General features: G+C 39.9%; 1 protein-coding gene across 1 annotated transcript in view; it reads right to left on the bottom strand.

Annotated features, from left to right (window-relative positions):
- TRPM1 (transient receptor potential cation channel subfamily M member 1) overlaps positions 1–20,613 on the bottom strand; it is a 101,657-nt gene extending 81,044 nt beyond the window's left edge. The window contains exons 1-4 of the mRNA XM_037832863.1: positions 20,499–20,613; positions 19,036–19,249; positions 18,249–18,373; positions 17,192–17,363 (exon numbers count right to left, since the gene is read on the bottom strand). Of these exons, the coding sequence (XP_037688791.1) occupies positions 17,192–17,363; positions 18,249–18,373; positions 19,036–19,249; positions 20,499–20,501 (514 nt within the window). The 5' untranslated portion in view covers positions 20,502–20,613. The remainder of the gene's footprint in view (positions 1–17,191; positions 17,364–18,248; positions 18,374–19,035; positions 19,250–20,498) is intronic.
- Between the last annotated feature and the right edge of the window lie 4,804 nt (positions 20,614–25,417).

Genomic DNA, 25,417 nt, shown 5'->3' with positions numbered 1-25,417 from the left:
TCCTTAAAAGAGCTAAGAGCTGACACAGACCTGAGATGCTTGGGTTCTAACAGAGATGCTTAGAGATACTTGGAGATGCAGACAGAAGGACGTTTGGAGAAGCTAAGCTAAGAGATGAAGCTGAGAGTCTGACAAAGAGAAGGTAAGAGAGGACACCCAGATTCTAGAGAGAAACATCCTGGGAAAAAAAGCAAGGACACACAGGCTGAAAGAGAGGAGTGAAGAGAAAACCAGAGATGTTCTGGAGAACACCATTTTGAAATGCAGCCTGGGAGCAAAGGACCAGCAGATGCCAGCCTGTGCCTTCCCAGCTGACAGAAGTGTTCTGGTCACCATTGGCAGTTCTTCAGTGAAGGTATCCTCTTGTTGATGCCTTTGTATGGACACTTTTATGGACTTTGGACTTTAAATTGATAACCAAATAAACCCACTTTATAAAAGCCAAAAAAAAAAAACAACCCAAAAAACTGTCCAATGCCAAGGACAGGAGAGAGTTCTGAAAGCTGCAAGTAAAAAGCAATGAGTTATCAATGACAATAGTACAGACAGCCCAGTTATAGAATGGGCAAAAGATATGAAAAGACAGTTCTCTGAAGAGGAAATAAAAATGGCCAAAAAACACATGAAAAAATGTTGAGCTTCACTAGCTATTAGGGAGATGCAAATTAAGACCACAATGGGATACCATCTCACACCAATTAGATTGGCTGCCATTAAACAAACAGGAAACTACAAATGCTGGATAGGATGTGGAGAAATTGGGATTCTTATTCATTGTTGGTGGGACTGTATAATGGTACAGCCACTCTGGAAGGCAGTCTGGCAGTTCCTTAGAAAACTAGATATAGAGCTACCATTCGATCCAGCGATTGCACTTCTCGGTATATACCCAGAAGATCTGAAAGCAGTGACATGAACAGATATCTGCATGCCAATGTTCATAGTAGCAATATTCACAATTGCCAAGAGATGGAAACAGCTCAAATGTCCTTCAACAGATGAGTGGATAAATAAAATGTGGTACATACTCATGATGGAATACTATGTGGCAGTAAGAAGGAATGAGGTTGTGAAATACATGACAACATGGATGAACCTTGAAGACATAATGCTGAATGAAATAAGCCAGGCACAAAAAGAGAGATATTTTATGTTACCACTAATGTAAACACTGTGAAAAATGTAAAATAAATGTTTTATATTGTAGAATGTAGAGGACCTAGAGATAGACAGCAAATAGTGAGGGGGAATGATAATCTAATAAGAACAGTTATAGAGGGTAAACTTAATGTTCTTGGAATGCTCAGGAATGACTATGATTTGTTAATTTCTGGGGCATATGGTAGGAACAAGTTCACAGAAAAGTAGTTATTTTAGGTTACTTGTTTTTTCTCATTCCTTTGTTTTGGCTTCGTTTGAAATGTTTATTTTTATTGTTTTTTAAATTTTTTGATAAAGTTAAAAAAAATGAATGAGTGTGAAAAAAAGTAAATGAACAATGGGGGGAGGATGGGAATGAATGTTTTGGATGTTCTTTTTTATTCTAATTTTCATTTTGTTTTTTTTTGGAGTAATGAAAATGTTCAAAGATTGATTTGGTGATCAAGACACAACTATGAATAACCGATTGTACACTTTGAAGGATTGTATGTTATGTGAATATATCTCAATAAAATTTCATTAAAAAATTAAAAAAAAAATTTAAAAGAAGCAATGAGTTATGTGCAAGGGAATCCCAATAAGATTAAGTTCCAATTTCTCATCAGAAACCAGGGAGGCAAGAAAGCAGTGATACAAAGTATCACTGCTTTTGCAATTGCCAACCAAGAATTTTATACCCAGTAAGACTTTCTTTCAAAAATGATGGAGAGATTAAGACATTCCCAGATAAACAACACCTGAGGGAGTTCATTACCACTAGACCTGCTTAATAAGCAGTGCTAAAGGGAGTTCTTCCAACTGAGAGGGAAGAACAATAGGCAGTGGACCAAAGGAGCATAAAGAAATAAAGACCTCTGGTAAAGGTAACCATATGGGTACATAAATGCCAGTATTATTGTATTGTGTGCTGTGTAATTCCATTTCTTACTTTTTGCAGGTGCTAAAATACAAATGCATGAAAAGGAATGATAAGTTGATAGTTTTGTACATACATTGTACCAAGATATAATTATAACAAGTACAAAAATGAAGGTGGGGGAATGGAGGGGTAGAGGAATAGTGTTTATGTATGCTATTGAAGAGAAGTTGGTAGCAAATAAAATGATTGTTACAGGTTTAGGATATTAAATTCTAAACCCATGTAACCACAAAGAAAACACATGAAAAATATATAGAAAGAAATAAGAAGGGACTCAAAATGGTACAATAAAAAACAAACAAATAAATATGGAAGTAGGCAAATATGGAAGACAGTCAAAAAAGGTATAATACAAAGACAAAATAACAAAAAATGGTAAAAGAAGTACTGCATTATCAGTAGTTACTTTAAATGTAAATGGATTAAACTCACCAGTCAAAAGGCAGAGATTGACAGAATGGTATAAAAGCAGGACCCAACTTTATGCTGTTTACAAGAGATTCATGCTAATTCAAAGACTTAAGTAGGCTGAAAGTGTCAGGACATAAACAAATGTATCATGCAAATAGTAACCAAAAGGGACATGGGGTAGCTATATTAATGTCAGATAAAATATAATTTAAGTCAAAAACTATTATGAGGAATAAAGACAGTCATTATATGCTGATACAGAGGTCAATTCAACAAGAAGACATAACAATTATAAATATACATTGAACTAACAGCAGAGCCCCAAAATGTATGAAGCAAATGCTCACAGATTTGTGGGAAGAAGTAGATAGTTCTACATTAATAGTAGGAGACTTCAATACACCACTTTCAATAATGGATAGACTATCTAGATTGAGGATCAATAAGAAAATAAAAGACATGAACAATATTCTAAACCACCCAGACCTAACAGACATAGAACACTTCACCCAACAGCAGCAGAATATACCTTATTTTCTGGTGCACATGAATCATTTTCCAGGATAGATTACATATTAGGTCACTAAACAAGTCTCCATAAATTCAAAAATATTTAAATCATATCTAGGTATCTTCTCCAACCACAATGGAATGAAACTAGAAATCAATAACAGAGGGAGAAATGGTAAAATCACAAATATGTGGAAATTGGATAATATACTGTTAAACAATGAATAGGTCAAAGAGGACATAAAGAGGGAAATTAGGAAATATCTTGAGGCAAATAAAAATGAAAATGCAACATACCAAAACTTATGGGATGCTGCAAAGGCACTGCTGAGAGGGAAATTCATAGCTCTAAATCCTTACGTTAAAAAAGAATATCTCAAATCAGAGAATTTACCTCAAAGATACAGTATCTAGAGAAAGAACTAAACTCAAAGAGAGCAGAAGGAAGGAAAAAACAAAGATTGCAATGATGGTAAAAGAAACAGAGAATTAAAAAAAAAACAATACAGACAATCAACAAAACCGGAAGTTGGTTCTTTGAAAAGATCAATAAAATTGACAAGCCTTTAGCTAGACCAGTAAAGAAAATGAGAGGACACATAACTAAAACCAGAAAGGAAAAGGGGGGCATTACTGGTGACCTCACAGAAATAAAAAGGACTATAAGAGAATAGTATGAATGAATGTATCTAATTAGATAAGAAAATAGTATGAATGAATGTATCTAATTAGATAATCTAGATGGAATTGATACATTTGTAGAAACATGCAAACTACATAAACTGACTCAAAAAGAAATAGAAGATCTCAATAAACTGGTAAAGAGATTGAATTAGTAATCAAAAACCTCCCAACAAAGAAAAGCCCAGGACCAGATGGCTTCACAGGTAAATTTTACCAATCATTCCAAGAAGAACTAACACCTATCCTGCTCAAACTTCTCCAAAAAAATTGAAGAGGAACCATTCCCTAATTCATTCTATGAGGTCATCACCCTCATAACAAAGCCAGATGAAGATACCACAAGAAAAGAAAATTACAGACCAATAACTCTTGTGAATATAGATGCAAACATACTAGCAAACTGAATCAAAAGCACATCAAAAGAATTATACACTATGATCAAGTGAGGTTTATTCTAGGTATGCAAGGGTGGTTCAAAATAAGAAAATCATTAAATGTAATACACCACATTAACAGAACAAAGGAAAAAACACACCTGATCATCTCAATTGATGAAGAAAAGGCATTTGACAAAATCCAGGATCCTGTCTTGATAAACACACACACACACACACTTAGAAAACTAGGAATAGAAGGAAACTTCCTCAATGTGATGAATGGCATATATGAGAAACCCACAGCTAACATCATACTCAATGGGGAAAGACTGAAAGCTTTCCTTCTAAGACCAGGAACAAGACAAGGTTTCCCACTGTCATCAATGTAGTTTGACATTGTTCTGGAAGTTCAAGTTAGAGCAATTAGGCAAGAGAAAGACATAAAAGGCATCCAAATTGTAAAGGAAGCAGTGAAACTTTCCCTATTTGCAGATGACATGATCCCATACACAAAAATACTGAAAAACCTACAGCAAAGCTACTAGAGCTAATAAATAAGTTCAGAAAAATGGGGGACAAGATCAACACACAAAACCCATTAGTGTTTCTATACACTAATGAATAGTTTGAAGAAGAGATTAAGAAAAATATTCCATTTATGATAGCAACTAAAAGAATCAAATATATATGAATAGATATAGCCAAGGATATAAAGGACATGTACACAAAAACTACAAAATTTTGCTAAATGAAATCAAAGAACTAAATACATGGAAAGACATTCTTTGTGCATGGATTGGAATACTAAATATTTTTAAGATGTGAATTCTACCCAAAGTGATTTTCAGATTCAACAATCCCAGTGAAAATTCCAACAGCTTTCTTTGCAGAAATGGAAAAGCCAATCATCAAATTTATATGAAGAGTAAGGGATCCTGCACAGCCAAAGACATCTTGAAAAAGTGGAGAACTCACACTTCTCAAGCTTAAAACTAATTATAAAGCCACAGTAATCAAAACAGCATGATACTGATACAAGGACAGAAATGTACACCAATGGAATCAAACTGAGAGTTCAGAAATCAACACTCACATTTATGGCTAACTGATTTTTGACAAAGGTGTCAATTGGGAAAGAATAATCTCTTCAACAAATGGTCTGGGGAAAACTGGATGTCCATATGACAAGGAAGGAAGGTGGACCCCTACCTCCTACCATATACAAAAATTATCTCAAAATGGATCAAAGGAACCAGAACTATAAAACTCCTAGAAGAAAACAGGGAAGCATCTTCAGGATCCAGGGTAGGCAGTGGTTACTTAAACTTCACACCTAAAGCATAAGCAACAAAAGAAAAAGTATATATAAATGGGACCTCATCAAAATTAAAAACTTTTGTGCATCAAAGGAGTTCATAATGAGAGTAAAAAGACAACCTACCAATGCAAGAAAATATTTGGAAACCATGTATCTGATCAGGGTTTAAAATGGAGAATATGTAAAGAAATCCTGCAACTCAGCAATGAAAAGGCAAACAAACCAATTTATTTTTTTTAATTTTATTTTGAAATAAATTCAAACTTACAGGAACAGTTGCAAAAACAATACAAACCCCATACACAGAACTCCAGCATACCCCAACCCCCTTCCTCCAATACCCTGATCCACCAACTTTAACATCCTGTCACACCACAATTTCTTTCTTTCCCTCCCTCCCTATCATCCATCATCTATTGCTCTGTCTTCTGAACATGAGAGGAAGCTGCACACATCCTTGAACAAGCTATGTAATTCACATATACATTTCCCATGAACAAGAACATTCTTTTATACAATCCCATTAAGCACAGCTAAGAAGTTCAAGAAACTCAACACTGATATAAAGCTTACATTCCGTATTTTCTTTTTTTTCCTTATGTCCCATCTGTGCCCCTTTGAGCCTCCTATCCTCCATCCTCAGATCTCATCCAGGATCATCCTTGGCATTTAATTGTCATCTATTTAGACTGTCTTTTTTTTTCTTTTCACTTGTGAAAACACATATATAGCCTAAATCTTCCCATTACAACCCCTCCCTAGCATTCCGTTAGTGGGATTAATCACATTTAGAGTGTTGCAATGCTATCACCTTCCCACATCCATTACTAGAAGTTTTCCTTCACCCCAAACAGAATGCCTACACTCATTTCTTAACTCCCCATTGCCCCTTCCCCTACTTCTCATAACCCATACTCTACTTTTCATCTCTATGGTCATATTCTGATACTTTCTTTTTTGTTGACTGTGGGGCTTAAATTTAACCTCTTAAATCTATAACAATCTTATTTTTCTTTGATACCAACTTACCTTCAATAGGACACATAAACTATGTTCCTATACTCCTCCATTCCCCCACCTTTATGTAGTTCTCGTCAAAAATTACATATTTTACATTGAGTCCAAAACCACTGATTTATTATTACCGTTTATGTATTTTAGATCCTGTAGGAAGTAAATAGTGGAGTTACAAATCAAAATTACAGCAGTATTTGTATTTATATTTACCATGTGTTCTTTACTGGAAATCTTTATTTCTTCATGTAGTTTCAGTCAATTGTTTAGTGTCCCTTCCTTTCAGCCTGCTCAACTCCCCTTAGCATTTCTTGTAGGACTGATCTACTGGTGATGAAGTCCCTCAGCTCTTGATTATCCAGGAATGTTTTCACCTCCCCCTCATTTTTAACCTTCAGGTGTTTGTGAATTCTCCAAGTCTCTGATGGTTATCTGACCACCGTGGTCAGAGAATGTGCTTCGAACAAATTCAATTTTTTTTTTAATTTATCGAGGCTTGTTTTATGTCCCAGCATAGGGTCCATTCTGGAGAAAGATCCATGATCACTAGAGAAGAATGTGTGTCCCGGTGACCTGGGATGTAATGTTCTATATATGTCTGTTAAAATACTCTATCTCTCTCCTTTCTTTGTTTCTCTGTTGGTAGGGCTCCCCTTAGTATCTGAAGCAGCACAGGTCTTTTATTAGCAAAATCCCTCAGCATTTGTTTGTGAAAAATTTAAGCTCTCCCTCAAATTTGAAGGACAGTTTTGCTGGATAAAGTATTCTTGGTTGGAAAATTTTCTCTCTCAGAATTTTAAATATGTCATGCCACTGCCTTGTAGCCTCCATGGTGGCTGCTGAGTAGTCACTACTTAGTCTTATGTTGTCTCCTTTGTATGTGATGAATTGCTTTTCTCTTGCTGCTTTCAGAACTTGCTCCTTCTCTTCAGTATTTGACAGTCTGATCAGAATGTGTCTTGGAGTGGCTTTATTTGGATTTATTCTATTTGGAGTTCACTGGGCATTTATGCTTTGTGTATTTATATTGTGTGGAAGGTTTGGGAAGTTTTCCCCAACAATTTCATTGAATGCTCTTTGTAGAACTTTATCCTTCTCTTCTCCTTCTGGGGCACCAGTGAGTCTTAAATTTGGATGTTTTATTTTATCTATCATATCCCTGAGATCCATTTCAACTTTTTTGATTTTTTTCCCCATTCTTTCTTTTGTTCTTTCATTTTCCATTCTGTGGTCCTTGAGGACACTGAGTCATTGTTCAACATCCTCTAATCTTGTATTATGAGTATCTGGAGTCTTTTTAATTTGGCCAACAGTTTCTTTTATTTCCATAAGATCTTCTATTTTTTTATTTACTCTTGCAATTTCTTCTTTATGCTCTTCTAGGGTCTTCTTTATGTCCTTTATATCCTGTGCCATGCTCTTCTTCATGTCCTTTATATCCTATGCCATGCTCTCATTGTTTGTCTTTAGTTCTTTGATTAATTGTGCCAAGTACTGTGTCTCTTCTGATCTTTTGATTTGGGTGTTTGGGTTTGGGTTCCTCATATCATCTGGTTTTATCATATGCTTTAAGATTTTCTGTAGTTTTTGGCCTCTTGAAATTTGCTTTACTTGATAGGGTTCTTTTAGGATATGTAGAATTATTCAAAGATTAATCTCTAATTTGTCAGATCTACAGCTTGGTGGTGTACACTTTCTCTAACTAACCAATAGATGGTGTCTATGAGTCATCTATTACCCTCAGTCTGTTCTCCACAACTTTGTCTTTGTGGTGTGTGGGGATCTGGTTCTTATGGGGTTCAATTGGTGCACTAAGTTTGAGTGTGTTGTTGGTGCTGTCCACCCTGAATGTGGGGCATGTGTCTGGGTTGTTAGGGAGGCAGGGCAGCTTTAGTAATCAAACCTCCCAGGTGTTCCCAGAGATTTAAGACTGTTGCAAGAGTCTAAGCCTTCATTTCAGTCCTGCCACAGATTGTCTTTGCCACTGACCCACAAATCCTTTGTATTGGTGTAGGGTCCCTGGGATTTCCAAGTGCGTCTCCCTTCCCAACTGTGCTCTTCCAGGACCTCTGCTGAGGGAAGGTTGTGCCACATCACAAGTGTGTGCAGGCCCTCCAGGGAAGCCTTGGGCCGCAGGGCAGTGCAGGGGTGTTCCCAGCCTGATGTAAAGATAGTTGAATGCTGCGTATTAATTTCCCCCTTTTTTGCACAGCTCTGCCTTCCCAGCTCTGGGACAATTAGCTGTGGGTGCACTAAAGGCCACTGTCCATGGCCAATATTGTGGCATGTGCACGGTCCTGTGGGAAACACTCCCTGTCACACTGGTTTTCTTGGCATGGCTCTGGGCTGTGGGTCCAGCCCCGGGCAGGAGCGTCCCCAGCCTTCCGGGGAGATGGCTGCAAGGGGCATGGTTTCTTTCTCCTTTTGGCTCTCCTCTGCTCCCCTAGCCCCAAGAAAATCAGCAGCAGGTGTGGGAAAGGGTATCCTCCATGCCCCACCAGGGCATTGGTATAGCCCTGCCATGCTTCACTGTGTGGTTCTCCCTGTCATATCCGCAGCAGCTCCCGAGTTTTTTTTTTTTTTTTAAAGAACTAGTCTGTCTCCAAATGCCAACCCACATTTTCCCCACACTGCAGCACAGCTGCTGGACTTTCAGCTAGCTTACTCACTTGTTTCAGAATGCAGACTCCCAGTTTCACCAAATGCACAGTCCCTGTGGATTTAGCAGACCTTGTCCAGATGGTGCATTGCTGGAACTGGTGTTCTGGGTCACTTTCTGATTTTTATCTAGCATTTCTCATGGAGGTGTTTTTTTGCCCTGTCTCACCTAGCCACCATCTTAGGTTCCTTGAAAACAACCCAATTTAAAAACTGGGCAAAGAAGATCTGAAAGCAGGGACATAAACAGACATTTGCACACTGATGTTCATAGTGTGGCATTATTCACAATTGTCAAAATATGGAAACAATCCAAGTGTCCATCAACAGATGAGTGGATACACAAAGTGTGGTATATGTTTATGATGGAATATTATGCAGCAGTAAGAAGGAATGAGGTCCTAAAGCACGTGACAACATGGATGAACCTTGAGGATATGAGACTGAGTGACATGAGTCAGACACAAAAGGCCATTATTATATGATTTCATTTATATGAACAAACTAGAAAATGTAAACTCAGGGTCTTAAAATGTAAACTATAGGGTTACCTAGATATAGACAGAAACTAGAGAAGGGGGTGATTTTGCTTTATGTGGACAGAGCTTTTAACAAAGTTGAGTTTAAATGTTTGGAAATGGATGGAGGCGAGGGTAGCTCATTATTGGTAATATAGTAATAGTGCTGTATAGTAGGTGAATATGGTTGAAAGGGGTTGTTTAGAGTCACATATGTCACTGATTAATATTACAAATATAAATAAGTTCTTGCATGAACTAGAAGAATGCATGACACTTGTAAAAAGACTTGATAATATAGTGGTATATGGGGGAAAATTACCTGTTGCTGTCTACGGACTATGGCTAAAAATAATATTTTGATGTTCTTTCATCAATGTTGGCAACTGTGTCACACCAATGCTAGGGGTCAATAATGGGGGTATGGGATATGGGGGATTTAGGATGTTTCGTATTTTCTTTTCTTATGTCCTTATGATATTTTCCTTTTTGGAGAAATGAAAATGGCCTAAAATTGAGTGTGATTGCACAACTAGATGATGATACTGTGAGACATTGATTGTATACTTTGGCTGGACTATGTGGTATGTGAACATATCTCAAAATTTGCAGATAAATATACAAAAATTGGGCAAACTATTTGAACAGACAAATTTTAGGTTGTATATATGGTACTAAACTAAAAATTAAAAAAAAAATAGAGCTGAGGGAGAAACAAAGATGGTGGCTAGGTGAGACAGGGCAAAGGAACACCTTTGTGAGAAACACTAGATAAGGACCAGAGAGTGACCCACAATACCGGTTACAGCGATGCACCAGCTGGACGAGATCTGCTAGTTCCCAGGGGCTGTATACTTGGTGAAACTGGGAGTCCGCATTTGGAAACGAGTGAGTAAGCTGGCTGGAAGTCCCGCAGCCGTGCGGCAATCTGGGGAAGCCAGGGTTTGGTGTCTGGAGACCAATGGGCTCTTTTAATAAAAAAATAAAAAATAAAAGGGAAAAACCCAGGAGCGGCTGCAGCTGCAATTGTTGAAACCATGCAGTAAAACACAGCAAGAGGGGGCTGGACCGGCCTCTCGGTGACTGGCCTGGAAGATAGCCCGCTGCAGATATCCCTGGGGCCAGGAGAATGGAGGGGAGTGCCAGAAGCTGAAAGAAACCCCGCAGCTAGCAGCTCGCTCCTGGGAGGGCTGGATAAACTCCTGCCCGGGGCCGTGCCCACAGCCCAGAGCCCCGCCAGTTGTCCTGGAGCTGGGAAGGAGGAACTATGCAAGGAGGGGGGTGTGGAGATGCCCCGTTCAGCCATTTTTGCATCAGGCTGAAAGCAAGCTGGCACGGCCGGGCAGCCCAGGGCTTCCCTTGAGGGACGGCGTGCACTGGTGACGTAGCGTGGCATTCCCTTGGCAGAGGTCCTGGAAGATCGCAGCTGGGCAGGGGGACTACGCCAAGTCCAGTGGTTTGCAGGACAGCGAGAGAGAGGGGCTGGGGCTGAAATGAAATGAAGGCTTGGACTCTTGCGGTGGCCTTGAATCTCCAGGAACCGGGGGGATTTGAATATGGAGGCTGTCCTTCCTCCCTGGCCACCCATACAAGTGCCCTGCATTCAGGGTGGAGGGCTCCAGCAACACACCAAGGCTGAGTTCTCTGGCTGGACCCCACAAGAATCATTTCCCCACACACCACGGGGACAAGATGGAGAACTGACTTGAGAGGTATAGGTGACTCACAGACGCCATCTGCTGGTTAGTTAGAGAAAGTGTACATCACCAAACTGTTTCTGAAAAATTAGATAGGTTTTTTTTTCACAAACTGAAAGAACCCTATCAAGCAGAGCAAATGTCAAGAGGCCAAAAACAACAGAAAATCTCAATGCATATAATAAAACCAGACGATATGGAGAATCCAACTCCAAACACACAAATCAAGTTATCAGAAGAAACAAAGTTCCTTGCAGAATTAATCAAAGAGATACAATCGAGGAATGAAAACATGGCAAAGGATTTAAAGGACATCAAGAAGACCATGGCCCAAGATATAAGTGACATAAAGAAGACCCTAGAAGGGCATAAAGAAGACATTGTAAGAGTAAATAAAAAAATAGAAGATCTCATGGAAATAAAAGAAACTGTTGGCCAAATTCAAAAGATTCTGGATATTCACAATACAAGACTAGAGGAAGCTGAACAACATCTCAGTGTCCTAGAAGTCCACAGAAGAGAAAATGAAAGAACAAATGAAAGAATGGAGAAAAAAATCAAAAAAATCAAAATGGATCTCAGGGAAACAATAGATAAAACAAAACATCGAAACTTAAGACTCATTGGTGTCCCAGAAGGGGAAGAGAAGGTTAAAGGTCTAGAAAGAGTATTCAAAGAAATTGTTGGGGAAAACTTCCCCAATCTTCTACACAATATATATACACAAAGCATAAATACCCAGTGAACTCCAAATAGAATAAATCCAAATAAACCCACTCCGAGACATATTCTGATCAGACTGTCAAATACTGAAGAGAAGGAGCAAGTTCTGAAAGCAGCAAGAGAAAAGCAATTCACCACATACAAAGGAAACAACATAAGACTAAGTTGTGACTACTCAGCGGCCACCATGGAGGTGAGAAGGCAGTGGCATGACATATTTAAAATTCTGAGAGAGAGAAATTTCCAACCAAGAATACTTTATCCAGCAAAACTGTCCTTCAAATTTGAGGGAGAGCTTAAATTTTTCACAGACAAACAAATGCTGAGAGACTTTGCCAATAAAAGACCTGCCCTACTTCAGATTCTACCAGCAGAGAAACAAAGAAATGAGAAAGAGATGCAGAGAATTTTAACAGAAATATATAGTACTTTACATCCCAAAGCACCAGGACACTCATTTTTCTCTAGTGGTCACGGCTCTTTCTCCAGAAGGGACCATAAACTGGGACTTAAAACAAGCCTCAAGAAATTAAAAAAAAAAAAATTGAATGTACTCAAAGCACATTCTCCAACCACAATGGAATACAAATAGAAGTCAATAATTTTTGAACTGCAACTCCACTATTTACTTCCTACATGATATAAAATACACAAACTCTAATGACAATTCAGTGGTTTTGAACTCAATGTAAAATATGTAATTTTAGACAATTATATAAAGGTGGGGGAATGGAGGAGTATAGGAACATAGTTTATGTGTCCTATTGAAGTGAAGGTAGTAACAAAGAAAAACAAGATTGATATGGATTTAAGAGGTTAATTTTAACCCCCACAGCAAACACAAAGAAATTATCAGAGACTATAACCATAGAGATGAAATGTAGAGTTTGGGTTAAGAGAAATGGAGGAAGGGGCAATGCGGAGTTAAGAAATGAGGGTGGAGTTGCTGTTTGAGGTGAAGGGAAATTTCTAGTAATGGATGGTGGGAAAGAGCATTACAACATTCTAAAGGTGATTAATCCCACTAATGGAAGGCTAGGGAGGGGGTGGAATGGGAAGATTTAGGCTGTATGTATGTTTTCACAACTGAAAAAAAAAATAAAATAAAATAAAATAAAATAAAAATTAAAAAAATGATGATGATTGAATGCCAAGGATGAACTTGGATGGGATTGGAGGATAGAGGACAGGTGGCCCAAATGGACACAGTTGAGACATAAGGAAAAGGAAATATAGAATGTAAGCTTTGTATTATTGTTGAATCTCTTGTACTTCGTAGCTGCGCTTAATGGGATTGCATAAAAGAATGTTGTTGCTCATGGGAAGTGTATACGTGAATTATAGTGAATGCTCAAGGATGTGTGCAGCTAGTTCTCATATGTTCAGAAGACAGAGCAATAGATGATGGATGATAGATAGGGAGGGAGGGAAAGAAATTGTGATGTGACAGCATGTTAAGGTTGGTGGATTGAGCTATTGGGGGCGGGGGATCAGGGTATGATGGAATTCTTTGTATGGGGTTGGTATTGTTTTTGCAACTGTTCCTATAACTTTGAATTTATTTCAAAATAAAAAAAAATAGAGCTGTACAACATAAAAAGAACTCTATCCCAACGATGGTCTATAGTTAATAGTATGATCATAAAAATGTTCTTTCATGAATTGCAACAAATGTAACACTAGTACAAGAGGTTAATAATAGGGTGGTATATGGGAACTCTACATTATATGCATGACCTACAATGTCTCTAAAAAAAAAGTCGACTGGGTTTTCACATTTCCCACCCATTCAAGGCTTGCTATTTTAGATCTTCAGGAAAATGAGGGCTGAATTGCCTTCTTTTCCAGAAACAGAGCTGAACTGGTTCTTCTTGGTTTAAGCTGGGCTCCCCGCAGCTGTGTTGTGGAGGTGACCGCTGAGCACCCCTTTGCTGTCCTCGCCCCACTCAGAGCCCTAGGCAAAGGATGACAAAGGGAAGCCCACAGATCACATGGCCAGATGAAGCTGGGAGGGGTGCAACTTACAAGTACACAAGAATTAAAACTGTGAGGGCATAATACACAGTATCAACCAGTGTATCAATCAAATCTGATTCTTGAAAATCCACAAGCCCCATTCTAACCATGTGCACAGTATTACTGCCATTTTAATTATACTTTGTAATGACCATTTTTTTTCAGGCCTAGATTATCTTTCACAAAAATCTTATCAGTATTGGTGAAAACAAAATGCTCTTTAAGATCATTTAACAATTTAGTTCACTTGATGAAAAGAATTGTTGGAGTATAAACATGTTCTGAGAGATTAAACCAGTTAATTTTTGTATCTTATATTTTTCTTTTTAGGGAAGTTGTTTGCAGAATAATCATGCATAAAATACAGGATTCTCATACACCACCTCACCACCAACGCCTTGCATCAGTGTGGAACATCTGTTACAACTGATGGTAGCACATTTTTGAATTCCATTAAGTAAAGCCCATGGTTCAGCTTATGTAGTGTAGTTCCGTGGATTTTTTAAAAAATTTTAATTCTGTTACTATATATGCAATCTAACATATCCCCTTTTAATCACATTCAGATACATAATTCAGGGCTGTTAACTGCATTCACAGTGTTGTGCTACCTTCACCACCATTCATTACCAAAACATTTCCATCATTTCAAATAGGAACCCTGCACATTTTGAACCTTAACTTCCCATTCCCTATCCCCACCTCATCCCCTGGGAACCCATATGCTATATTCTGACTCTATGCATTTGCTTATTCTAATTGTTTCAAATCAGTGAGAACATACAATATTTGTCCTTTTGTGGCTGGCATATTTCAGTCAACGTGATGTCTTCCAGGTTCATGCATGTTGTCACATGTATCAGGACTTCATTCCTTTTTACAGCTGAATGATATTCCACTGCATGTATATAGAACATTTTATTTATCCATTCATTGGCTGATGGACACTTGGGTTGCTTCCACCTTTTGGTAATTATGAATAATGTCACCATGAACATCAGTATGCAAATATCAGTTCAAGTCCCTGCTTTCAATTCTTTGGGGGTATATACCTAGAAGTGGGATTGCTGGTTCATATGGTAGTTCTATACTTAACTTTCTGAAGAAATGACAAACTGTCTTTCCACAGCAGATGAACCATTTTACATTGCACCAGCAATGAATGAATGTTCCTATTTCTCCATATCCTCTCCCACACTTGTAATTTTCCATTTTTAGTAGCAGCCATTCTAATGGGTGTGAAATGACATCACATTGTATATTTGATTCACATTTCCCTGGTGGCTAATGATATTGAGCATCTTGTCATGTGCTTTCTGGCCAGTTGTATACCTTCTTTAGAAAGATGTCTGTTCAAGTCTTTTGCCCATTTTTAAATTGGTTTGTTTGCCTTTTCATTGTTAAGTTGAAAGATTTCTTTATATCTTATGAATATTAAACCTTTATTGGATATGCAGTTTCCAAATATTTTCTCCCATTGTGTAGGCTGTCATTTTACTTTCATGAAAAAATCCTTTGAGGTACAATAGTTTTTAATTTTGATGGGGTCCCATTTATCTATTTTTTCTTTTGTTGTTTGTGCTTTGGATATAGCATCTAAGAAACCATTACCTAACACAAGTTTCTCAAGATGCTTCTCTATGTTTTCTTCTAGGAATTTGATAGTTCTACCTCTTAGATTAAGGTCTTTGATCCGTTTTTGAGTTGATTTTTTGTATAGGTGTGAGATAGAGGTCTTCTCTCTCTCTCTTTACAAATGGAGATCCACTTTTCCCAACATTGTTTGTTAAGGAGGCTTTTCTTTCCCAGTTGAGTGTTCTTTGCCTCCTTGAGAAGGATCAGTTGACCATAAACGTGAGGGTTGATTTCTGAGCTCTCAGTTCAATTCCATGGTAAACCAGTTACTTTGATTCTACCAGTTACTGCTGTTTCTTGGCAGTTGCTACTTTCTCTCTGGTCTGACCTCAGTGTTCTGATAGCAGCGGCTCCCCTTGGATTGACCCTGTGGATCAGCACAGGCGATGCCCCTCAGATGTAGATGGTTTTCCTACCCAGCCCATCTTTGTCTCCAAGAGACACCCCAAGCTACAGAGACGTTTAATGATTGCATTACTCATCAGCTGATAGAAGGAATCCTACTAAGTCTGACTGAGACATTTTTTCCTAAAACATTTTAAAATTGCAGAGAACAAGAAACATCAGGCAACACAATGGACCATGTCATCTCCACAAAAACCACGTCAACCGTCCTTATGAACTTGGGGCAAAGCATCATAATGTAGCTCAAGGACTGCAATTCGGAACATGACTAAAGTAATGGAGCTGCTCTAACAAGTCATTTTCTGCTGCTTTAACAAGAATCAAGGTTAATACTTAAAAAACCCAAAGGGACAACCCAAGTGTCCAACTGATGAATGGATATACAAAATGTGGTGTGTGCATACAATGGAATATTATTCAGCTGTAGAAAGGAATGAAGTTTTGATAGATGCCACAACATGGATGAACCCTGAAGACATCACGTTGAGTGAAATAAGCCAGACACCAAAGGATAAATATTGTGTGATCTCTCTGATATGATATAGAGTATGCAAATGCAAAGAGTCAGAAATTAGAATACTGATTACTAGGGGACGGAGACAGGGGTGGGGAATGGGGAGTTAATGGTTAATTGGTACAGAGTTTTTGTTTGGGGTAATGCAAAAGTTTTGTAATGGATGACGTTGATAGCATGATATTGTGCATGTAATTAACACCATTAAATTGTATACTTTTGAAAGTGGTTATGTTGTGCTTTTGTTACCACAATAAAAATTAAAACAACAACAACAACATAGAATCATACAACACAAACAGTGAACCCTAATATAACCTATGGGCTTTGGTTCATAATATGATTGTAATAATATTGTTTCATCAATTGTTCAATGTAGCACACTAATGCAAAATGTTACTAATTGGGGAAACTGTGTATGAGGGGGATATATGGGTACTCTGTATTTTCTGCATGACTTTTTTGTTAGCCTACAACTACACTTAGAAAAAAAATTAAAAATAAATAAATAAATAACCCCAAAGGGATAGATGAGCAGCAAGCCCCACGAGCAGTTTCTTCCACAGCCTGGGTTCTCATGGTGGGGCCAGCAGTCCAATGGTAGGGAGCCATGGCCTTCACCAGAACTCACTTGTGTTGATCTTCTGCAGAGAGATGTGCTTCTCCAGCTGTCTGCGCAGCTTTACTTCGGCCCCATATTTGCCCAGGGTGCCATTGTCAGCCAGGATGAAATGCGTGTGGGAGTTGTTGAGCACCGAGAGCTTACTCAGAGGGTTGGACATAGTCTGGTACACTCTTGTTACCTGGTAAAAATGCACAAGACAAATCAGAGTTGCAGAACTCAGACATGAAGACTAATGGGGGAAGCAAGTGGGATATGTATGTGTGTAACAACCGCTTCATCTAATTGTGTACTTGAATCTATTCTCACTTCTCTACCCTATGTATTGAAGTGTGATTTAAAGATTGCTGTATTAAGATGGAAAAAAATTAAATGATTTTAGATAATGATGACCTGGCATTTTAGATAATCATGACTCAGAAATTACATGCCTCAGCATTTATCCCAGAGGAATGAAAACTTAACGGCCACCAAAAAGCCTGTACATGAATGTTTATGACTGCTTTATTCATAATAATCCCAAACTGGAAAGAACCTAATTGTCCTTCAACAGATGAGTGGCTAAACAAACCATGGTGCAGCTGTGCCAAGGTAAACTGCTCAGCAATAAAAATGAATAAACAGTTGATAGATGCACACAACAACCTAGATGAATCTCCAGATAATTACACTGAGTGAAACATGCCAACACGAGAAGCTTCCCTACTGTATGACCCATTTATATAACATTATTTAAATGAAAAAATTACAGAATTGGAGAACAGATTAGTGGTGCCAGAGATTAAGGAGAGGATGGGGGCCAAAGGGAAGTGGGTGCATCTATAAAAAGGCAGCACAATGAATCTTGGCAGTGATGGAATGTTCTGTGTCTCAACCACATCAATGTCAAAACCCTGGGTGTGGAATTGTGTTATAGTTTTGTAAGATGTTACCATAGGGAGAAACTGGGTAAAAGGCACATAGGACCTTTCTGTATCATTTCCTACAACTGCATGTGAATCCACCAATCTCAAAATAAAGACTTGCATTTAAAAAAATTGCCAATGTCTGGAAAGCAAATACTTACATCCTTTCCAAACAGGTCTTCCTTGTTCTCCACGATACCCCACGGAGCAATTCCTATAGCGCAAACCCGGCCTCGGGACTTGGAGGAGTGGTCTTTCAAGGCATCCCCCACGTGGCTGATGACACCTGCAAGCAGCCGTAGTCATATTGTAGACTGGTCTCCTATCCAGCACATTGCCATATACAAGCCCTAGGGGTCCCTTCTCTATGGGATCTCCATATTCCCTGAGGAGCAGTGTAGAGATAATGGTCTTTATCACTAGAAGAAGTACATTGGAAGTCACAGCTCTTGGCAGGCAGTAATCCTGCACTGGCTCCCAGAAAAGGGAAAACCCAAGCAAAAGCTACTGTGCAGGGATTTCCTTTACACCTTTCCAAGGTCCCAAGATGGAAGTAACCGAGGTCCATTTGGCTGCTCTTAGGTGCCTTCAGCCAGTCTGCCTGTCATGTTACTTAACCTCTCCCTGTCCCAGTTTCCTCTCCCATAAAATAGAGGACACACTGTCAAGAGGCTTAATGAAGATAATGCTTGAACAGGCCTGAGGACTGGCACTTAGTGGGTAAGCCAGAAATATTGACCAATGGTATATTATTATACTTGCTGTTTAAGAAATAAATCACACCAGAATAGAAAACAAGCTTCAGAGTGAAACCTTTTCATTTTGTTGTGAATTTTACCAGGATGCGATTTGTTTTGGTGTTTGCTCTTGGTTATTAGAAAGCTCTTTGGGAACCATAATGCATTCAGAGCATGTGTATTTTCAGAGAGGGAAAGGGGCTGCTCTTACCTGTACTGACACCTCCCGTGAAAATCCAGGCCCCTGTGGTCATGGCAGCCTTGATCAGGCCTTTCCCAAAGACCTGCTTCAGCTTGGGCTGCATCTCGAAGTCCTGCAGGCCTCCATGCACGGATATTAAGAGCTTGGGGAGTTCCAGCTGCCAGTCCTTGACCATGAGATGAAGTAGCATATCTGGTTTGGTGTCATAGGATACACGGATATACTGCAAAATAGTGTGTGACACTGAGCACCTATCCTTGGTTTTATTTCTTGTGTCAAATAGTAAAAGCCTTATGGTTCATGTCCAAGTAAGAAATGTCTGGCTTTTTTCCCCTCCCTCTTGGCCTCTCTATGTGACTCTGTGGCTAAGTGACTGAAGGAGAAATTGAGTAGGGATGCCAAATTTAGCAAATAAAAATACAAGATGCCCAGGCAAATTTGACTTTCAGATAAACAATGAAAAAATTTTAGTGTAAGTATGTCCCATGCAATATTTGGGACATACTTATAGGAAATTATCTGTCGTTTATCTGAAATTAAAATTTAACTGGGCAACCCAGAACCCATGAATCTCGAAGACAGTTGTATAAAAATGTAGCTTATGAGGGGTGACAATGGGATTGGGAAAGCCATAAGGACCACACTCCAGTTTGTCTAGTTTATGGATGGATGAGTAGAAAAATAGGGGAAGGAAACAAACAAACAGACAAAGGTACCCAGTGTTCTTTTTTACTTCAATTGCTCTTTTTCACTCTAATTATTATTCTTGTTATTTTTGTGTGTGTGCTAATGAAGGTGTCAGGGATTGATTTTGGTGATGAATGTACAACTATGTAATGGTACTGTGAACAATCGAAAGTACGATTTGTTTTGTATGACTGCGTGGTATGTGAATATATCTCAATAAAATGAAGATTAAAAAAAAAAAATTTAACTGGGCATCCTGTGTTTTATCTTGCAACCCTAACCTTGGGGGAATCAATACTGAAGCTGACTCTGCTAGAACCAGGTACTGAGAGATTGGGCAAGGATGTTGCTGAATGAGTTGGCCGCTGGCCAAATTGGGTGGGGATCGCGGGCCCATCCCTGGACTTGACCTTCCACTCAAGGTGAAGAAGAGGTTAAAAATCCACATGCTTTGGTCCCTGTGAATTGCTTCTTTGTCCCCATATCAATACATTGGGTACCATTCCAGAAGACTATATGTGGTGGTATTTTGAACAAAACAGGATTTTATTTGACAAACTTTGGTATGGATTTAAAGGACACTCTAAATCTTTACAATGGTGTCCAATTTCCTAATCTCATGGCTAAAATATGTGCTCAGATGTATCTCCTGGCTTTGCAATGAACTATCTTGAGCCACACCCCTGGAGAAAAACCCAGGTAACTGCAGTCTGGGAAGCTGGGAAGCTGAGCTTCTGTTGGAGGCTGCAATCTCAGTGACTTCTGTTTCCTAAAGCCCCTCCTACCATTGCCTTGTTGGAGTATCCGCCGCTCTGGAATTCTAGAATCCCATATGAATCGGTTGGGTAGCTCTGGGTGTGTTTGCTGACAGACCATTTTTCGGGCTGTGCCTCCACCTGTTTGTCATCCTCTCCATTTTTGCTGGGTGTTGTTGAACTTGGCAGAGGGGGGATATGCTGGTTGGTGAGCTGACCACAGCAACACCTGAAAGCAAAGGCAAAGCACAGTCTTTCTATAACAGTTTTTCTCCTTTCCATTCTGTCAGAGAAAGTGAGTTAACCCGGACAGATGAGTTGCACCTGAACAAGGGCATAATAATATTTCATTCATCCAGCTTTATGGGTGGCAGATATACACGTCATGATTGCCTTTCCCAGTAATCAATGCACATCTATTTAAATATCCATTTAAATATCCATCCATCTATTTTAAACAAATTAGATGGCAACTCTTCCTTATGAACATGTTTTAATTCTGTTTGATGTCCTGACAGTATCAACATGGCAACAACCACTGAACACATGACTGTGACAAAGTACAGCTATACCCTCAGGACACTTCCCATTAAATAGTCCAGGATTTTTCAATTTTTTTGAGTTCTTGCATTGCTTAGTAACACATTTCTCTACAGAAGTAACATTGACAGTACATCTCTGAAAGTACCAGTTGTTCCTCTAAGCCTTTGGGGTACGGCCTATTCTGTAATCAACTACCCCAGCTTCAGGGATCTTGTTCTGCAGCATCTCCCCTATTACCCTGCTAGCCTCATGTGTTCTGCCTGTGCTCTCTCTTTCTTGTCTTCCTTCAGTGTGTCCCTTGGTCCTGTTCCAACTTCCTTTCCTAGCAGGCCTGGGTTTTCATTTGTCACTCCATCATCTCATGCTGTCACATATATAAGTGACCTGGACCCACCTACAGCCTGGAAGGTCTGTTGGGAAGCACAGCAGTAGCTGGAGTGGCAAATCTCATTGCAGTTGGCATGCAGGGGTCCATGACGTGGCCCACCTGGACAATCCCACGCACCAGTGAGTGGGCCCAGGTAGTCCTGGCAGTAGGGGAGCCGAGGGGGAAGCCCTGGGGATGGAGACTGTTTGGGAACTAGAGAAGGTGCCTTTCCTGGATGAGGTGTGTGTATGGCTGGGTGTGAGCATGTGTGCAGTGATCTTGGCTTGGAGGCTCTCAGTGCTGCAGGGGGTCAGCATGGAACTTTCCACCTGTGTTTCTTGGTTTTCTAAGCTATTTCCTTGGTGGCACAGGTTTTCTTACCCATGCTATAGAATGTGTGGAGCTGGCAGAAGGGTATGAGCCTCTGATGTCCTTTCTGCTCCATCTGCTGTCCAGCCACCTGGCTGTGTGGGAGACAGTGGTGCAGGCAGATGCTAAGGAGAGGGGTGGAGCCAGGTTCCATCAAGGAGGGTCTGGGTGCCACTGAAATAAGGGGGGACCACTAGGTGCAACGAAAATACTTCTGTAAGCATTGAGGTTGCCCCACAGTGGCATTTTGTACCTTGGGAGATACTCACTGGCTTTTGAGCAGGGAAGAGGAAACTGCAGGGTGGTGGGTGGAAGGGAGTAGCTTGGAGCATGGGAGATGAGGGGGTGGGCTGTGGTTGCAAGTGTCAGATAAAGATAAACCAGATGATCTCTAAGAACTTGCGCGTTTCCAAGTCCATGATTTTACTTGCCTGGAATTCTTACTGCATGCTTGTATGACTGAATCACATGTCCCCAACTCAGCCTCTTTGCTCACACTCTCAGAGATGAGAAATTGTAGCTAAATCCATCTATGATGGCTTCTGCAGCTGCAGAAGGCTTTCTATTCAGCTTCTAACAGATTTCAATGAGTGAAATTGTTCAACATATTGCATACAAACTAAGCCCTATAATCAAGTTCTAACCAGTTCACATAACCACCTGGATCTTTCTTGTGACAGGAGTCACTTATAAAGGAGGTGTCCTGGGTATCTATCTAAAGCCCTCATAGCCTCAATCCCACAAGGACTGAGAGGAAAGCTGCAAACTCATCTGGTTATGAGGGTGCACAGTGGGGGTGAATGGAGGTACCAACTCTCTCCTGAGGATGTCTCCTGTGGGGAATAGATTCTGGCTATCTTTCCTAACTCTTCCCTCTGCCACAAACACCACAACAAGCAGTCCTGGGCAACTGGTAGATGAGCACTGGTTTGGATGTCTTATGTATTCCAATTTACCTGTTCGGGTCTTTAGTGCTGGGAATTACACAGATGCATTCCCTTTTACAAAAGGTTTTCTCTATCCAAGATTTCTGACCCTGGAAGAGAAAGAAGTGGACGTTAGACTGACGTACACCCAAGCCATCACCAGAGTTCTTTCTTTTACTTTGATAAAATGGACCTGCCATTCCCAGGAAGTCTGAGTGGCTGCCTCCAGTAACAGTTGAAACAAGCCTTAGCTCTGGTTCCGTTTAAGAGAATTGGCTTGGAACTTTGTATTTGTGGTTACCTCAGGGCTGAAAAACTCATGCTCTGCATGCAAGTCAAAGTGTGCTCAAGTGGAATGATGCTCCCTGCAGATGTGGGTATCATCAAGGAAGGTGGTGCATGTGACATTCCTGGAGGAGCTGGGCCAAGTCTGCAAGCCTCTGATCAGGTCTTTGGCTTTCAAAAACCCCTCCTCCTCCAGTCCGACAGGCTCCCATGCACCATATTAATTCTATAAGTGGACTCTTGAGAGATTCATTGGATGTTATTTTTATAATTAAAAATATTCGAGGTTTGGGGAAACAAGTACTTATATAACAGCGCTGGTGGGGTTTTAGATCTTGATGGAGGGCAATTTGGTGGTTAACTTAGAATTTTACAAAGCCTGTACCCTTTGACCCAGCAATTGCACTTCTAGGATTTTATCTACAGGTATTCTTGAACACATGCAAAATGATACCTGTTCAAGGTTTTTAATTGTGACATTGTTTGTGAAATCACCTACTATCTCTCAGTAAAGTACTATTATCTGTGTTATAGAACAGTCACCAATGGAATGCTCTGTGGCAAAAGTAAAATAAAATAAATAAATAATGAAAAAGAGAATAAGACACTCTTTCTCCATCAATTGGGAACTATCACCAAGCTATAGTAAGTGAAAAAGAAGGCAAGGGCTGATTTCTAGAATACAGTCATTCTGTTTGTGGGCCTGTGCTATGGGTTAAATTGTGCCCCCCCAAAAAAGATATGTTCACATCCTAATGCCCAGTCCACTTAAAGTTACCTTATGTGGAAATAGGGTTGTGATGATGTAATTAACTAATTAGTTAACATGAGGTCAAACTGAATCAGAGTTGACCCTAATTCAGTATGGTAGGTGTTCTTATAAGAACAGGGAAAGTTGGGTACAGAGACAGATTAAGAGCTGAGAACACCACAGGAAGAGAGAGACACTGAGGGAACATGTCCATGGGAAGATGGAGGCAGAGATTGGACTGATGAGTTGTCTCAGTTTGCCAGAGCTGCTAGGACAAATACCCCACACTGGATGGCTTAGAGAGTGGAAATTTATTGGTTCACAGTTTTGGAGACTAGAAGTCCAACATCAGGGTATGGACAGGCCCTGCTTTCTATGAAGTCTGTAGTGTTCTGGTGGTGGCTTGCTGAGAACCCTCGGCATTTCTTCTTGCACCTCTGCCTCTGTCACATGCTGACCTGCTTAATTCTCCACCATCTTACCTCTGGTTCTTACTTCTCCTTCTCAGTCATCTATGTCTCTTTCCAGATTTCTCCCCCTTATGAGAACTCCAGTTTTATGGATTAAGGCCCAACCTGATTGCATTTGGCCTCATCTAAATAGAATCTTCAAAGATCCCTGTTCCAGTTTGCTGCCAGAGTGCAAAACATTAGAAATGGATTGACTTTTATAAAGGGGGTTTATTTGGTTACAAAGTTACAGTCTTAAGGCCACAAAGTGTCCAAGGTAACACATCAGCAATCGGGTACCTTCACTGGAGGATGGCCGATGGTGTCTGGAAAACCTCTGTTAGCTGGGAAGGCACGTGGCTGGTGTCTGCTCCAAGTTCTGGTTTCAAAATGGCTTTCTCCCAGGACGTTCCTTTCTAGGCTGCAGTTCCTCAAAAATGTCACTCGTAGTTGCTCTTGGGGTGTTCATGCTCTCTTAACTTCTCCGGAGCAAAAGTCTGCTTTCAAAAGCTGTCTCCAAAATGTCTCTGTAAGCTGAAGCTCCTCTCTCAGTTCCAGTGCATTCTTCAAAGTGTCCCTCTTGGCTGTAGCTCCTCTTCAAAGTGTCACTCTCAGCTGCACTGAGTTCCTTATTTTTTTTCAGCTCATTTATATGGCTCCAGTGATTTAATTCAGACCCACCCTGAATGGTCAGGGCCACTCCTCCATGGAAATTATCAATCAGAGTCATCACCCACAGTTGGGTGGTGCGCATCTCCATGGAAACACTCAAAGAATTCCAATCTAATCAGCACTAAAACATCTGCCCCACAAGATTGCATCAAAGAACATGGCTTTTTCTGGGGGACATAATATATACAAACTGGTACAATCCCATTCACAAATAAGTCCATACCTGTGGTAGTTTGGAGCTGTTATTTACCCCAGAGAAGACCATGTTCTTTTAATCCTATCTTGTGGGTGCAGACCTATTGTGGGTGGGACCTTTTGATTAGGTTATTTCAATGGAGATGTGACCCAGCCCATTCAAGGTGGGTCTTAATCCTTTACTGGATTCCTCTATGAGAGGATAAAAGGCAGAGATATTTGGAGAGAGTTTAGAGAGAAATGCCCTGGAGATGCTAAGAGAGGACCCACAGACATTCAAAGAGAAAGCCACTGGAATTAGAAGGTGAAAGCAAGAGAACCCAGGAGGAAAGGACCAGCAGATGCCAGCCATGTGCCATTCCATGTGACAGAGCCAGCAGCCTTTCTTCAGA

This window comes from Choloepus didactylus, chromosome 4 (genome assembly GCF_015220235.1).
Source record: "Choloepus didactylus isolate mChoDid1 chromosome 4, mChoDid1.pri, whole genome shotgun sequence".
Taxonomy (NCBI): domain Eukaryota; kingdom Metazoa; phylum Chordata; class Mammalia; order Pilosa; family Megalonychidae; genus Choloepus; species Choloepus didactylus.
The sequence above is the reverse complement of the archived record's forward strand: the minus strand, read 5'-3'. Positions and strand labels throughout refer to the sequence as shown.